This window comes from Miscanthus floridulus, chromosome 17, assembly GCF_019320115.1.
Source record: "Miscanthus floridulus cultivar M001 chromosome 17, ASM1932011v1, whole genome shotgun sequence".
NCBI lineage: Eukaryota > Viridiplantae > Streptophyta > Magnoliopsida > Poales > Poaceae > Miscanthus > Miscanthus floridulus.
Genome location: NC_089596.1, coordinates 87962278 through 87979226, shown reverse-complemented (window position 1 = coordinate 87979226; position 16949 = coordinate 87962278). Strand labels below are relative to the sequence as shown.

General features: G+C 47.5%; 3 protein-coding genes across 4 annotated transcripts; 1 reads left to right on the top strand and 2 right to left on the bottom strand.

Annotated features, from left to right (window-relative positions):
* Positions 1-1205: 1205 nt before the first annotated feature.
* Positions 1206-8575, top strand: LOC136517951 (cysteine-rich receptor-like protein kinase 10). Its single transcript, XM_066511608.1, has 7 exons — positions 1206-2096; positions 3244-3387; positions 3476-3609; positions 3719-3929; positions 4007-4244; positions 4357-4483; positions 8033-8575. The coding sequence occupies exons 1-7, from the start codon at positions 1265-1267 to the stop codon at positions 8324-8326; spliced, it is 1980 nt and encodes a 659-aa protein (XP_066367705.1). The 5' UTR covers positions 1206-1264; the 3' UTR covers positions 8327-8575.
* A 117-nt stretch (positions 8576-8692) lies between these two features.
* On the bottom strand, positions 8693-10327 carry LOC136517953 (protein STRICTOSIDINE SYNTHASE-LIKE 10-like). The gene has a single exon (XM_066511612.1). The coding sequence runs from the start codon at positions 9858-9860 to the stop codon at positions 8832-8834; it is 1029 nt and encodes a 342-aa protein (XP_066367709.1). The 5' UTR covers positions 9861-10327; the 3' UTR covers positions 8693-8831.
* Positions 10328-10369: 42 nt separating this feature from the next.
* LOC136517952 (cysteine-rich receptor-like protein kinase 6) lies at positions 10370-15617 on the bottom strand. 2 transcript variants are annotated; one of them, XM_066511610.1, is made up of 7 exons: positions 14552-15617; positions 12225-12356; positions 11997-12127; positions 11676-11886; positions 11343-11580; positions 11076-11202; positions 10370-10974 (listed from the first exon to the last, which is right to left on the bottom strand). In XM_066511610.1, the coding sequence occupies exons 1-7, from the start codon at positions 15336-15338 to the stop codon at positions 10696-10698; spliced, it is 1905 nt and encodes a 634-aa protein (XP_066367707.1). In that variant the 5' UTR covers positions 15339-15617; the 3' UTR covers positions 10370-10695. The 2 variants fall into 2 exon arrangements, with proteins under 2 accessions (XP_066367707.1, XP_066367708.1); XM_066511611.1 differs by having other exon boundaries at positions 10836-10974; positions 11076-11216.
* Positions 15618-16949: the final 1332 nt, after the last annotated feature.

Genomic DNA, 16949 nt, shown 5'->3' with positions numbered 1-16949 from the left:
AATATTTTGGTTTAGAAGATGTGAAACAAATGAGGATGCTAGAGAGGGTAAGGTCCTTTTTGCTAAGCTGGCCAAATATCGATCCAAAAGTTAGCATTGTTATCTTTCCCCACTGTTATATTATTATTATCCTGTAATAAAGATCTAAAACCAAAAGTTAGTGTAGTTACCTTTTTTTGCTGTTACTATTGTCATTGCCCTATAAAGATCTTTAAACTGTATCAGTTGTCTCCAAACCGTGTGTAGTCTTGCTGATTTTGTCTCCCAGTCCTTTTCCGTTGGTACAATCTGAATTCCTTATCACACACATTTAATTTGAAGGGCACATCCCACCCAAACGAAGATATTGAAGATCAAGGGTGCAATTAAGTTGAGATTGATTGATTAGCACAGTACTCTTAGTTAGTACGCATGTTTAGCTGCATCGTTATAGCCGGTGATCTATGTCAGTGTGCAGCCATGCAGTGACCTCGACATCTCGCCGTCGTTTGCCGCCGGTTTGTGTTGCATGAATTCTAACCTCTCTTAATGAAGCACGTGTAAAGCACGCTTTCCAAAAAAAAAATATAGCACAGTACTCCATTAGATTAGTCCTGGTGGGATTTAATTCGAATGCAAGCTGCGCTACCTACGATTTGGGGGAAAAGGTCAATAATGAAGAAAGGTCGCTGACGTCAATGTCCAATACAGGTCGATCTCCTCTTTGCTCCGAATTACACGCAGCAAAGGCCAACGAGCCAACGACCAAATCATCTTCCAGCTGCATTTAAAGAGAAGGCCCAGGTCAACCATTGCACGAGTGGTCGAGTGCTGGTGCTGGGAGGAGTATTCTTCGGTCACCCTTTTCATACTATGCATACGCAATAAGCAAATAAGAGCCTGTTCAGTTCCAACCCAAAATCCCAAAAAAATGCTACAGTAGCCATCACATTGAATGTTTGTGGCCCGTGTATGGAGCATTAAATATAGACGAAAAAAAAACTAATTGCACAGTTTGATGGAAAATTACGAGACGAACGTTTTGAGCCTAATTAGTACATGTTTGAACACTAATTGCCAAATAAAAACAAAAGTGCTACAGTAGCCTAAAATTCCAACTTCTTGAAACTAAACACGGCGTAAAGCAATGGTCATCACCACTGAAGTGCCTTTAAAGAGCACAGAAGGACGCAGCAAGAGCAGAGAAGTGCCTAAGCATTAGCAACTGTACGTTAGCGACCAAAATTAGCGATTTGGCATCAACAGGAACCTTCCTCAGCTAGCCATGCACAGCCTTCTTCCGCTCCTTCTCCTCGGCTGGTGGTGTCTCCGCCTCACCGCAACAACTAACAACGACAACCTAAAGTTCTACATCACCACCGAGTGCTCGAACAACATGAACTACACGCGCGGCAGCGCGTTCCAGGCCAACCTCGACGCGATCCTCTCCTCCCTCCCAGACGCCGCAGCCGCGTCCTCTGGGTTCGCCGAGAACACCACCGGCGCCGCCGCGCCGGACAAGGCGTACGGCCTCGCGCAGTGCCGTGGCGACGTTGGCGCGTCGGACTGCCGCTCCTGCCTCAACGACACGGCGCATGAGATGGCCAGCGCGTGCCCGGGCCAGAAGAACGCCATGCTCATCTACGAAGGCTGCATGCTGCGCTACTCCAACGCCAGCTTCTTCGGCGACCCCTACACGTCCAACCCGATCTTCCAGCTGGCGAACGACGAGAACGTGACGCAGCCGGAGCGGTTCATGTCGCTGCTCGGCGTGCTGATGAGCAACCTCACCAGGGAGGCCGCCTACGGGTCCCCGCGCAGGTTCGCAGCCGGCGAGGTCCAGCAAACAAGCTTCGTGACGCTCTATGGCTTGGCCCAGTGCACGCGGGACACAAGCGCGGGAAACTGCATGCTGTGCCTCGCCATTCTCGTCGATGCGATCCCCAAGTGCTGTAACGGGAAGCAGGGCGGCCGGATCTTCTCGCCGATCTGCCAGCTCCGGTTCGAGATTTACCCGTTCTACGACCCCCTGGCCGCCCAGCCGGCCATGTCACCAGCGCCGGCGCCACGAAGTGGGCCAGTCAACGGCAGCGACCTTCCCGGCCCACAAAACACTGGTAAGTTGAACTACCACTACAGTGGCCTTGCCAGTGGACTGTGGACTCCAAATTATGCGTGTGGCTCTAGCGAAGTCCAGGACTGGCCCAGCTGGGCCCCGTCACTATCGTTGGGCCCTCGCCAGCCAGCCCATCAATCAAATGGTAGAAGTCGTAATCCTATTGACTCCGCAAGAGCGCACGCAGTCACGCACTGCCCCTGCTGGTGCGTCGGTGCACCTAGACCTAGAAATGGAAGTCACACTCCTGTCCAATAAGATATTTTGACTTTTCTAAATACATTATTTCTGTTATGCACTTAAATTCATATGCATGTGTACTAGAAGACAAAATTCCTGAAATTTTGTTTTGTAGTTCACATACAAGTGAAATTTGTTATTTTCGTATGATTTTTTTTTTCCAAAAATGGTTTTACATCTCAACTTTGCATGTGACCACATATGTCAATGAACTATAGATATGCCAAGTTTCAAATTCTTTTGAGTTATACAAGTGCATTTTGAATTGGTTTTCATGTTTTCACCAAAAATGTGGTTCCCATCATATATTTCCACTAGTTAGCTAACAACTAGTTGAAGGCTTGACAAAAAAAAAATAACATTCATGTTTGAATATACTAGGGCTAGTTTTAGATAATTTTTAGCTAGCTAGCAATTAGCTCTGGCATCTAGACAGATCCTTACTCTCAATACGTATGGATTGGAGGGGGTTTTCTTCTATGTAAATATGCCCAAAAGAGGTCAAGAAATCATCTGATCTAACTTCAGTTTGTTCAAAAAGCATGTTAGTCATTACGATGTCATTTATCACCAAATCACGAAAATAGTATTAGAAACCCACAAAATTTGTTTCCAAATGCTTTAAAGAGTCGTGTCTAATTGGTAAAGTATAACAATTTCCCGTCAATCTACAATCCGTTTCATTGTATTGTCTAATAATGAGGAAAGTGTAATTTGAATGCACGGTGGACTTGCCTTCCATCCAGATCCAAATAATGTTCTATGGCTTTCCATATATAGTTGTCAACTAGTTTATTACAAATGCTGTTAAAAGCACGATGGTTTCAGTAGTTTGGTTCAAAAGATGAGTGATTCTAGGTGAAGGTTGATGAAAGAGCTTCTGTTCTGATTAAGCTCCGTCGGTGCAGGAAGTAATAGCACAGTCAGGACAGCACTTATTATTGTCTCGATTCTTGCTGCTGTCATGCTGCTGCTGCTGCTGCTGTTTGTTGCTGCCTACGGCTGCAAGAAGAACAAAAAACCATACAAGCACGTGCAGATAGTAAGAGACGGTAAGTTACTGAAATGTTGTTAGCTATCAGGAGAGAACATTGTGGTGCAACCTTCAGGCTTGGATCTTCCGTTTTCTCTTATCAATAGGACATGGGGCTGAAGAAGAAGAAATGAGAAGTTCAGAACCTCTCACATACGACCTGAGTACTCTGCGAGCTGCAACTGACAACTTTTCAGAGGAAAATAAGCTCGGGGAAGGAGGGTTTGGTCCAGTCTACAAAGTAAACTTCAATCCTGGAGCCCGACCAAAAATTAGTGCCTAAAAATGGTCTTTCTCATAATAAGAACACAAAATGTCTGATGGTCCGATCTCATCTCAATGTTCTTCAGGGTACCCTACCAGATGGGCAGGTGATTGCAGTGAAGAGACTCTCCAGAACTTCGAAACAAGGGCATGTGGAGATGAAGAACGAGGCTGTCCTAGTTGCAAAGCTCCAGCACAAGAACTTGGTGCGGCTTCTGGGCTGTTGCATCGAGGAAGACGAGAAGCTCCTTATCTACGAGTTCCTCGTCAACAAGAGCCTCGACAAGATCCTTTTTGGTGCTCGCTTGACCATAATCCTTGCATGTCAGGCCACTCGGTCCTTTTGTTTACTGATGAGTGAACTCAACTTTCAGATCCTATAAGGCAGCAAGAGCTAAGCTGGGGGCAGAGGTACAAGATCATCGAGGGAATTGGCCGAGGGCTTCTCTATCTTCACGAGGATTCGAGGCTGACGATCATCCACCGTGATCTCAAGCCAGGTAACATCTTGCTTGATGCGGACATGAATCCTAAGATCTCAGACTTCGGCTTGGCGAAGCTGTATGACATCGCCTTGAGCGTGGCAAACACAAGCCGGATAGCTGGTACATAGTAAGTTTGGTCTCCAAATTCTTCTATATAACCGTGCCACACGTGTAATTACCAATAGCAAGGATGTAGATTTATATTGTACCTCCTAACTTGCCATGTCTTCGAGATGCAGTGGATACATGGCGCCGGAGTACGCCGTGCGCGGCACCTTCTCCACCAAGTCTGACGTTTATAGCTACGGCGTACTTGTCCTAGAGATCGTCACTGGCCGGCGACCAGCCGAAAATCTCATAAACTTTGTAAGTTGTAACCTTTGAATTAGAACATGGATTGCAGTTTACTAGTCCACTCACTAACTCTGCACGGGATAGAATCTTATGAAACTTAAGCATCTCTAAGTTTGTGATATATTTACTATCAACAACTAATCAAAATTACTTATCTTTACACACTATCTATTTATTTTCTACATCCATTTAAAAATTAATTACTCTATATGTTTTTTCCATCAATATTCATATTGTTTTCTCACTTTGTATCACATATCTATGTCCCTACGATATGTGTTTAGTCGAAATCTTAATTTTAAGTTATATCAGTTCTTGTTGTAGCCTATGTATTATGACATAATTGATCTAGATTTTGGTTTCTAAAATTTGATCTTATTAGGTACTATAATTTTTTTGTCCACATTAAGTTGAAACTCTAGTACTTATGGTACCTTTTATTCCAAATTCTATTTGTGTTTTATAAAAAATGGATTCTATGCTGTGCAATAACATGCCATTTATTTTGAGATCTGATACTGAATATCCTCTATGAAAAAATATGTATATTTTAATTTTCTTAAAAATTACTTAAAAATTAAACTATCTGAGAGGACCGAGGATGTCGTCTAGAGGGGGTGAATAGGCGTTTCTAAAATTTAACCCTTTAAAATACGAAAACGATTAGTGTTGGAGAAATAAATCCCTCACGAGTTAGCCAACAGAGAATACAAGGTATAAAGAATATATCTAGAAGCTACAACCCTGCAACAAACAAGTTAGAGCAGCAGGTATACAAATTCAGCACAGTGACCAAATAACAGACATGTCCGGTATTAATACCGGACACGTCCGGTATTCACGGGTTTGTCCGACCAGCTCTCAACTTGCTCCGATTGATCTCTCTTTTCAAACCAAGGTCCAGACCACTATTGGTAACCTGCAGATAAGCTCAAACAACACACAAAGATCACAAATACCAAATGTAGAGAGAAATCGAGACACGGTATTTGTTTTACTGAAGTTCGGACTCCGTCGAGTCCTACTCTCCGTTGAGGGGGCTACGAGCGACCCAGCGAAGGTCAGCTCTAGAAGACCACGAAGGCCACTCTAGCCGGAGTCTTTTTCAACTTCTTTTCCTCCTTCCACTAGTTGATTCCATCCCTTGCGGCGGTGGAATCGAACCGTTACAAACTTCCCGAGGCACACCACAATCTCTTGGGTGCTCTCCGACAACGCCTAGCCGTCTAAGACCGAAGAGTCCAAGAGTAGCAAATGCAAATCACGAGATCAACAAATATGCACAAGTGCTCAAGGGTGGCTTGCTTTCAATTTTGAATCTCACTCAACCCACAAGATAATTTTGCAAGTTTGAATCAATCACTCACTAAGAGATGGTTCGAGAGTGTTCTCAAGGCTCAAAAACATGTGAGGTTGTCAGCAGAATCAGCCGCCTCCAAAGGTGGAGGCTAAGGGGTATTTATAGCCCCTTTGAAAAACTAGCCGTTATGTAGCCGTTGGGCAATACTGGACACGTCCGGTATCTGCCGTACGGCCCCAACAGTAACTTTGTCAATGTCGTTGTGAGGCGTCGGAACTCCCGACGAGCCAAGCCGAGACAACGAAGAAATTGCTGTGACAGGGCAAATACCGGACACGTCCGGTAGGTATTGCCTGCACAGTGCCAACAGTCACTGAGTCAGTGGCGCAAGTGAGGCATCGGAACTCCCGACGATTGCCAAAACTCCCGACCGTCGGAACTCCCGACTCACGTCGGAACTTCCGACGAACCAACCCGAGAAAGCTGAGGAAATTGTTGTGGCTGGGAAAATACCGGACACGTCCGGTATTGCTAGACCAGCAACACCAAGTTAGATCTTATGTCTCTCAAACACTCAAAACTCACATGGGTTGGCTTGAGCACTTATGAATGATTATCCATCAACATGATGCATCCCTCTTAACAGTACGGCATACATATAACTCAAGTTTAACTGAAAAAGGAATTTGAAGCGCTTGAGTTGAATTTTCTTGAACCGAAATGCCATAGCTTTCAATCTTCATCAAGAGAGGGTGTCAACATGTCGACTTTGATTTTATCCTTGAGCATAGCCATCTTGACCATTTTGACTTGATTCTATTCAATAAATGTGAATTGGCTTCAAAGTTATCAAGTCATCCATTTATAAAAGTCATATAGGATTTGATTCTCCACTTCAATATGACCAATATGATTTGATCGGTGCCTTGACTAAATGCAAGTACTTCCTTCTTTACCTTATCTAGGTTCCTCGGTCACCAAGCCGTCGCTTGCCCTTCACCCTTGCTTAATACCTCGAAGCCTTTCCTTGCTATCTTCACCATCTCAAGCCATCTAGTCACACTTGGTGTCAAATCATTCATTAAACTCATTTGTATACATGTCTTTAACTTAGCAAGCTTTAAAAGGTGAGACCAATCTATATGCAATCCCTCAAGTCTCATTAATTATTATTCACCGTGCTTGCTTTCATATGAGTCATCGAAATCCCACAATAAACAAGCCTTGCATGAATTACATTTGCATTGTTGTCTTGTGTTTGAACTAGATTGTTTCAACAATACATCATTTTGGCTTTCATTAAGTACCTGTGAGATAACCTATTATATGTCCACACTTAACAAACGGGTTAGACCTTTAATCACGTTGTCATTCAATCATCCAAAACCCACTAAAGGGCTAGATGCACTTTCACTATCAAAGTAGATATATTATTATTTTTTAGTCAAAATATAATCTATCAAAATAACAAATAAATAATTTATTTTATTCTCATGATATATTAATAATTTAAATTAATTGTCAAAGTGTGCTTCCTTAAGAGAAGAAATTTTCGTAATTGCTAAACAATAAAAATATGTATCTATCACTCATGCATGATTGTATTCATGATCTCCATGTGGCATACAATATGTATGTTTGTTTTGAGATAACTTTTTACCTATTAGTCACATCAGCGGGCAATTAAAAACATATGTAGGCATATATATCTAAAAATAATTTGGTGGGATAGTTTAACTTATATTTCATAATGACTAAGGTGTAATTCTATAAAAGGCAATTCTAGAGACGGTTGTTGTTATTTACAGAGGCAAGCGGTCCCGGCTGCTAAATAGTTTTTAAAAATTCAAAAATTATAGAGGCAAGCAGTCCCAACTGCCAAATCAACAGCCCACATATGAGGTTTTTAAAAATTCTAAATTTTGAATTTCAAAATCTAAGAACTTAAAATGGACACTTTGATTATCTTTCATAATAATAAATTTGGGTAACTATGAAGAAATAGAAAAGATCCAATGACTCCGTTGTCGTTCATTTTGATTATCTTTCACAATAATAAATTTGGTTAATTATGAAGAAATAGAAAAGATCGAACGACTCCGCTGTCAATGATGGTTGGACTCTAATAAATGGATGGTCTAATGTTTCTGATTTATTAAATGGATTAGATCTTTTCTAAACGTGTCTCGCGCGTAGAGACTACATCGAGGAAAGCATATTACTGAATTATACTCAATTCCGATCGCGTGTGGCACGAGCAGGTTTGGGGCCAATGGAGCCATCAGAACGTGTCGCAGTTGCTCGAGGGCTGCCCAGCCGATGGGCCGGGCCCGCAGGAGATGTTGAGGTGCATCCACGTCGGGCTGCTCTGCGTGCAGGAGGACCCACGCCTCCGGCCAAGCATGGCGTCCGTCGTCATCATGCTCAACAGCCGCTCCATCACGCTGCCCATTCCCACGGTGCCGGCCTTTGTGAGCCCAGCCGAAGGGCCGAGGGCGGCTGCTCCGGAGCCGTCGATCAACGAAGGGTCTGTCTCTGACTTGGAACCTCGTTGATGGTGTACTGCAAATTGCCTCGGTCAAAATCAGAACCCAAAAACTGTTCCATACCAAGTTGCATCTCTATATTAGTTCGGGTAGCCCAAGTGGTACAAAACAGTTTGACTTTTATCTCCTTTTATTTTATAGTAGAGTGATAATAGCGATAAGAATTGCTACGGCGGTGCAATTGATATCGTAAATCAAGCAATCCACAATTATGCATGCATGTCACGCCAAAAATATAATATTATTTTGTGTCATGGACTTATGATTAATATATTGTCCCTCTATGCTATGGATTAACTTGGACATAATAGCACAAAAGCAAAAAAAAAAGTTTTTAAAAAATAACACAATCATACAAACCCAGATAAGACATGAAATTCTTGCTTATAATTAAACTCTAACATCATAAACAATTCTGTACATAAGAAGATACTCTCTTCGATTTAAATATAGAAATAATGTTTATTTAAATGGAGTGCAGTCTAAGACGATAATTAAGTAGTGTAGTAGTAATCTAAGCTAGGCCTACGTAGTCCAATTCTACGGATCCCAGCCACAGCTGCCCGTCCTTCTCAGAGACGTCACTCAGGGTCACACCCTTGGCCGCCGTCAGCTCCTCCACCGTAGTCCCGTCTACACCGAGCCGGACGCCAACTAGATGCTTCATTGGAGGCGCCGTCGTGTCGAGCCGCGCCTTCTCCTGGTTCAGCGCTACCCAGTAGCCGCCCCTGGTGTCGCGCCTCACGTTGTCCGGGTACCCAGGCAGGTCCGCGAGGAGCTCGTACTGGCCGGCCTTGGGCCCCTTGAGCCAGTACCTGAACGCCTGGCACGGCACGGTGTGCGCCACCACCACATGCGTCCTGTCGGTGCTGACCGCCACGCCGTTGGGGTACGGCAGGTCGGCCTTGAGCACGGTGACTTGCTTCGTCCGCGCATCGTACTTGAGCAGCCGCCCCGTCGCGTCGGCGTTCATCATAATCTCGGTGTTGAACCTGCGCGGGTAGGTGGTGCTGCTGTCCGTGAAGTATACGTCGCCGGTGGCCTGATCGACGTCGAGCCCGTTGACGAAGTGGAACGGCACGCCGTCTGCCGCTTGCGTCGCCAGCACCTGCGCCTCGCCGCCGTTGGGCCCGACCTTCATGAGCCCCATGTATGCGTCGGCGATGTAGAGATCGCCTGTCATGGCGAAGAACTGCAGCCCAAGCGGGCGGCCGCACATGCTCTCCGTCTGCTCCGACGGCACCGCGGACGCCGTGCACAGTGGGATCTTCCGGTAGTTTGCACCGTGGGCGAACGTGGTCCAGCCGAGCGCGCTGCCGCCCCACTTGAGGACACGGCCGTCCGAGACGCCGGCGTAGGGGCCCTGGCCGCGGCGGTCGAAGGCGAGGCTCTCAGCGCCGGTGACGCCGTCGGGCAGCGGCAAGTGGAAGCTCCAGCGCGTGGGCGTGGTCTTGATCGGCTCGGCGGCGCAGAACGACGCCGGGAGCAGGAGCGCGAGCACGACGGCGAGTAAGAGCGACGCCGCACGTTTGATGCGCCCCATCTCGACTACGTTGTCAGTTGGCAAATTGAGCTACGTACTTTGGTTTGATGCGACGGCGAGGCGGGCAGGTAGGTGCCGTTTTATAGGCGGGCCTGGCGGTGCGCGGCGGCCGTGTCGGACTCGGACGCGGCCTCGTCCTTGTTTTCCTTTCCAGGTTCCGATCCGATATGTTGTACGACTCCACTCTCCACCTCGAGTCCGACTCGCTAAACTGATTTGCGTCCATGGGGGGTAGGAATATTATATAGCGTAACGTGTTTGTTTTTTAATTTGAATTTGAGCCAAAAAAAAAATTACAGCCCCTGTAATTTCAATGGAAAGAGCAGAAATGAAGGATCACGTCGTCTTCGTCCATGCTAAACCCTGCAATCCATCAACGTGCCTCCAAGTCAGAGACGGAGACTTTGTTGATCGACGTCGACGGCTTCCCTGCGGTCTCCATCGGCTTCTTTGTGGGGACTACGAAGGCCGGCGACGACGTGCGTGGCGGCGCAGCCGCCCTTGCGCCCGCTGGACGCTCGCCCTACGGTGGGGGCTTTTTTGAGAGAGATATTGAGGAAAGGGGGCTTAATGGGAAAATGTCAAGGTCCTAAACGAGTTTGGGCAACATTAAAAGTTTATAGACCCAGGTTCCGATCCGATATGTTGTACGACTCCACACTCCACCTCGAGTCCGACTCGCTAAACTGATTTGCGTCCATGGGGGGTAGGAATATTATATAGCGTAACGTGTTTGTTTTTGAATTTGAGCAAAATTACAGCCCCTGTAATTTCAATGGAAAGAGCGGAAATGAAGGATCACGTCGTCTTCGTCCATGCTAAACCCTGCAATCCATCAACGTGCCTCCAAGTCAGAGACGGAGACTTTGTTGATCGACGTCGACGGCTCCCCTGTGGGGACTACGAAGGCCGGCTTGGTTGGCGGCGACATTGTGACGATGCGGTTTCTGAGCATGAGGAGGACGGACGCCATGCGGGGCCGGAGCTGCGGATCCTCCTGGACGCAGAGCAGCCCGATGTGGATGCACCTCAGCATCTCCAGCCTGTCCGGCTCCTCCGCCGGGTAGCCATCGAGAAGCTGCAGCACGCTGCCGAGGCTCCAGTGCCTCCAAACCTGTCCGTGCGGCCGTGCCCGCGCGCCCCATACATACATGATCAAAATTAGCTCGCCATTGCAAGCAGTGATGCGTGTTCTGATTCCAAGGTTACACTTACCAAGCTTAGCAGATCTTCAGAAGCTCGCCGGCCGGTGACGATCTCCAGGACAAGGACGCCGTAGCTGAAAACGTCTGACTTGGTAGAGAAGATGCCGCGATAGGCGTACTCTGGTGCCATGTATCCGCTGCATCTCGGAGACTGTCAGGACTCAGGATGCATGTACAAATGGAGCCACGTATGTATCTCTCTATTGGAAAAACTGGACATAGACACGTTTGAGGAAAAAAGAAGAAGAATTAAGGAACTTGGAGACGCCAAACTTACTAAGTTCCAGCAATATGTCTTGTGTTTTCTGCGCTCGATTCCATTTTAAATAACTTGGCCAAGCCAAAGTCGGAGATCTTGGGGTTCATGTCTGCGTCTAGCAAGATGTTGCCCGGCTTGAGATCACGGTGGATGATCGTCAGCCGTGAATCCTCGTGAAGATACAGAAGCCCTCGGCTGATCCCTTCGATGATCTTATACCTTTGCCCCCAGCTTAACTGCTGTTGCGTTTTAGGATCTGAAAGTTTGGTTTATCTCACTTAGTAGTTAGTAAACAAATGACCAAGTGATATGATATGAAAATAAAATGATAGTGATCACTGGTTCATGCACCGAAAAGGATTTTATTGAGGCTCTTGTTGCTGAGGAACTCGTAGACGAGGAGCTTCTCTTCTTCATCGATGCAGAAACCGAGTAGGCGCACCAAGTTCTTGTGTTGGAGCTTTGCAACGAGGACAATCTCGTTTTTCATTTCCACAAGTCCTTGCTGTGAGATTGTTGACAGTCTCTTCACTGCAATTTCCTGCCCATTTTGCATCGTGCCCTGAAGAATATTGATGTCAGAACATCCTGTGTTTTGTGCTTATTTGGCAGCCACGCCAAAAGAAAGTACTATTTGGCATGTTGGGCATTTTGCTGCAGGATTGAAGTTACTTTGTAGACCGGTCCAAAACCGCCTTTCCCGAGCATATTTTCTTCTGAAAAGTTGTCAGTGGCAGCCCGCAGAGTACCTAGATCGTACTGGAGAGTTTCTGAACCTCTCATTTCTTCGTCACCTCCATATCCTGTTTATATAAGATCGAGGAAATGAAAGAGTCAACTCAAATCTGAAGGTTACAGCACATTGTTCCAAAGATACGCTGAAGTTGTTTCAGCACATACGCTTGTTTGTAGTTCTGTTCTTGCAGATACAGACGGCGAGAAGAAGCAGAAGCAGCAGCAGCAGTGTGAGAGCAACAGGAACTGAGACGAGGAGAGCTGTATTCCTGACCGTGCGCCGACTGCTTCCTGGGCCTGACGTGGTGGAAAATTCAGAACGAAGCTGTTTCGACCTTCTTCGAATATGTTTTTTTAAGGGAATTGCTCCGGGACTCCTCTTTATAAAAAATTGTGCGCATCTCAAAGCAGCCCATTCATCAATAAATTATTTTTTTATTATTTGCACCTGGGTGCTGCATGGGCCTGGCCCGTCCAAGCCTAACCCGTGCCCAGAAAGCCAGAACTGATCCAGAATGAAAGTCACGCGTCCAGGAGCCTCAATCCTGTTGTTCGGTGGTCGGCGGAGATCACGTTGCTGTTTCAGCCCTCCATACCGCCGCTAGCCCGTGAGGCGCTCGGCAAAGCGACTGAAACCGTTGACTAGCGCCGTCAGTCAACTTTTCTTTGCCGAGTGGTTTACGGGCACTCGGCAAAGCCTTTGCCGAGTGCCCGACTAAAGACACTCGGCAAAGATGTCTTTGTCGTCAACGGCTTTGCCCAGTGATCTTTGCCGATGGTTACACTTGGTAAAGTCTTTACCGAGTGTATATGTCACAAGCACTCGACAAAGAGCCTGAGTCCAGTAGTGCGGCGCGCTTTCGCAGGGATCGGAGGATCGAGCTGAGGGATCGCCCTAGGCTTCTATAGCGGATCGGAGGAGGGAGATGGAGGTCCTGCCTGCTTGCCGGCTTCCAGACGAGTTGGCCGCGAGACGAAAATGACATAACGCATGGAGCCCGCTGTCCGCCGTATTTCCGCAGGGGCTCGGAGAAGGGTGCGGCGGAGCACGGTTTCGCAGGGATCGGAGGAGGCAGTGAATGTGTTGCCTGTCTGCCGGTTCTAGACGACTCATCCGCAAGGAAACGCGAGAGGCCTTGCACACGTGCGTGTGCGTGACTTTCCCTGGATCAGGGATGGGGTTGACGGGCTAGCCCATGCGGAACCCACGTGTAACAAAATAATAAAATATTAATTTATTTTATGGAACTGGTTGCTTCGAGATGCGTATAATTTTTAAAAAGAGGAGTACCGGAGCAGTTTTTTTTAAATGCCTGGAGCTCTCTCTTTCACTTACATGGAAAAGAGAGTTTTAAACAAAAAATACAAGCCCCGGCGGCACGGCACAGTAGGCTGGGCTCCCCGTCATTGTACGATAAATATTAATATTTTGTTAAATATATTTGGTCAAAGTTAAAAGTTGTTGATTTTTTAGAAAGCGAGAATGACTCTTTTTCAAGACAGATGGAGTATTTATTAGTATTTGTGATGTGTATCCCTTTTTTGCATTTTTTAAGGCCAATTGCATCAGAAGTTTCATTAAAGTTTTATCAAAGTTTCATCTGCATTTAATAGGTTGTCACATATGCCTTTTATTGACATGACAACGTTTTTTTTTAAAAAAAAGAAAGAAGAAGTGAGTTTTATTGAGATGAAACTTTCTTGATTTGGTTTTCAACTCTAGATTAATCACAAACGAAATGTCTATAAAACTAAAGAATGAAACTATGTATTATGGGAGATTGTTTCATCCATGTTTTATTGCATTTTATATTCTTGGAAATAACACTAAACTCTCCATTGAGAATGACATAAGTGACGGTCTCATGCAATGTATCTAGAAAATTTAAAACGTATAATTTAGAATGGAGGGAGTAGGTACTGAAATAGTTGAAGATACGCTATAGATTCTCTCTACTCTTTTTCAGGAGTCAAAACACACTAGTACATAAAACAATTTAAATTTAATGACCTGTCTTTGAAAATCGATTAACAGAGCTCGCCTTCGTCATTGGTTTTCAGAAAACCAAGACCTATAACTTAACACACACACACACACACACACACACACACACACATATATATATATATATATATATATATATATATATATATATATATATATATAGGATTCGATATTTTTTTATAAATATTCTGTAATCTTTTTTTACAAATCTTTTTAAAAATCTTTTGTACCGCTAGCACTTTCGTACCACATATGCGGCCGTGGAGCTCTACCGTGCCGCGGTGGGGCAGTGGACGACGGCGGCCGCAGGGTCACGCGCTCCCGGAAGCGGAAAGCGTGACCGGTCGCGCGTTAACACGCTCCGTTGTAAATATAAATACAGCCGGCCAAAAGTTGTATGATTAGCCTTTCTAACTATCCTTATTCCTTAAAGACTATTGAACCCTAGTACCCTACGAATAGGGAGAGACCAGAGATATTGACTGACCGGTGGACATTGCCGTCTCGGCAGCCTGGGCGTTGTAGAAAGGCTTCACCGCGAACCGGATGTAGCAGCTCCAGTTGAAGAGCCGACCGCCCTGTCTCCCGCTGCAGTCTTTGTACGTCTGAATCTTACTGACGGCGTTGGCGAGGCAGCCCTCGCAGTCGTCGGGCTCAAGGTCCCGCGTACACTGCACCATGCCGTAAATCTTCTCGTAGTCCGCGAGGTTGACCGAGCTAGCCGCGAACAGACGCGGGGAGCCGTACGCCTTCTCAGCGAGGCTGCGCATCAGCCCGTCCCGCGACGACGCGAACTGAGGCTGCGTCGCGTTGTCGAGGTCACACATGTAGAGCGGATCCTCCGTGTCGGCCTCGCCGAAGAAGCTCGCGTTGGAGTAGCGCAGCAGGCAGCCTTCGTAGATGAGCAGGGCGCTCTTCTGGCTAGGGCACCTGCTGGCCACCTCATGCGCCGAGTTGACGAGGCACGCGCGGCAGCGCTCCGCGCTGATGTCCCCGCGGCACTGCGCGAGGCCGTAAACCTGGTCGGGCGCGGCGGCGCCGGTGATTTTCTCGGCGAACCCAGAGGACGACGCGGCCGCGGCGGCGGGGAGAGAGGAGAGGATCGCATCGAGGTTGGCCTGGAACGCGCTGCCGCTCGTGTAGGTCGTGTTGTCCGGGCAGTTGTGGTACATGTAGAACGTAAGGTTGTCGGCGTTGGTTGTTGCGGTGAGGAGCAGGACGGATGACGACGCACAGATGAGAACGAGCGGAAGGAGGCTGCGCTGCCTGCGCATGGCTGGAGGCTCGTGGTGGTGGAAGGAGGCGGCTGCTGCTGCACTGGCTCTGCAGTGTTGATGCTAGTTTAAAGAGAATGCATACGCTGGATGGTCAGTACAATTGTTTTTCTTCCTTTTGCTTGTGAAGCTCTTGACCAAGCAACAGGAAGACTTCTGGTTCACCCGTCCAACGTCTAAAATAAAATTAATATATTCTGTCTATAATGCCAAATAGGATTCGGGTTTTTGTTTAGGACAGTTACCTATTCCCCCAGTTCTTAGGGTGAACATGTGATATGTTTTATCGCATATATCTCTTACAACTAAAAAGAATAAAAGTAAGATATTTTTTTGGTGCGACTTTTTTTTTGGTCGCTCCTCTTCCCGTCCGTGCGATACCACGTCCCCCGCCGCCCGCTCCCTCCCCTCCCCTCAAATCACGCTCGCGTAAAGGAATCGTCAACCAGGCGTGCGATACATCGCTCTGCCTTCGCCCGTGCGAAAAAAAATTCTACCTCCTCGCTCGCGTAAGTCACGCCTCCAATCGCTCTCTCCCCCTCGCGAGATCCCTCTTCCCCGTGCGGTCGTGCCCCTCGCCGTGCGCTCTCGCGCGCCTCTCCGCACGGTCTCCCACGCCGGCACCTGCTCTCCCTCGCCGTCGCACTAGCGTCGTCGCTGCCCTCGCCGAACAAACGAGACCTCGCCGAACGGATGAGCCCCCGCGACCGCGATCCCAGCACGCCGCCATCAGGAGAAGCCAAGCCTGAACGTCGCCGCCTCCCGAAACGAGCGACGCGATCCACCTCTTCGTCTTCCTCCGCCGTGGCCACGCGGGCGCGGGCGCGCGGCGATACCTCCGCTCGGGGCCTACTCCACCTCCACCTCCACCTCCTGTCCTCCACACCATGGGCGGCCCCACATCAGTCATCAAGGATGGGACCTCCCTCTCCGGCGGAGGCGAAGGAGCAGCCGGATCTGGCGAAGTACGATCGGATGCTGTGAAGGGAGGAGTGGATCCGGCACTTGGTTTGTCGATGAGGACTCGGAGGCAGCGGGCGCAACGCAGGAGCGAGCACACGTCAACAATCACCGCGACGTCAACGCGCAGGTTAGTGGCGGAGCACGGAGGCTGGAGGCTTTTACACGTATGCCATTAAAATAGTTTGTAATTACACATAAGTCATTAAAAAAATTGACTGCACACGAGTCTCGTCGTTCTAAACTTCTTTGCTTTCCAAGCCATTCCAAAATACCCTCAATTCCCGCCGGAGCTTTCGAACTTGTTTTGTTTGCCTGCGCTCCCGTTCCCATCCTGTCTGTCATCGCCGATCCTCCATGTCCATCTCCATCCCGAGCTTTTCTCCCCACCAACCCTCCTCCACCAGGGGGAGATTAATTAGTTAGTGTTTGATTAGGCAAGGATCCGTCGCCGTCGTCTGAGGATCCATCGACCGATCCGATCCATGGAGCTGATCTGAGGAGCGAGGCCGGGATCGCTCGCTCACTCGCTCGGAGAAATTATTTCCATCGATCGCAATCGTATATAGCTAGACAATAACATCGGCAGCGGCGTCGGCGCTCGGCCCGTCTCAGCCCAACGAACGATGTGGTGACGACGACGACGGCGGC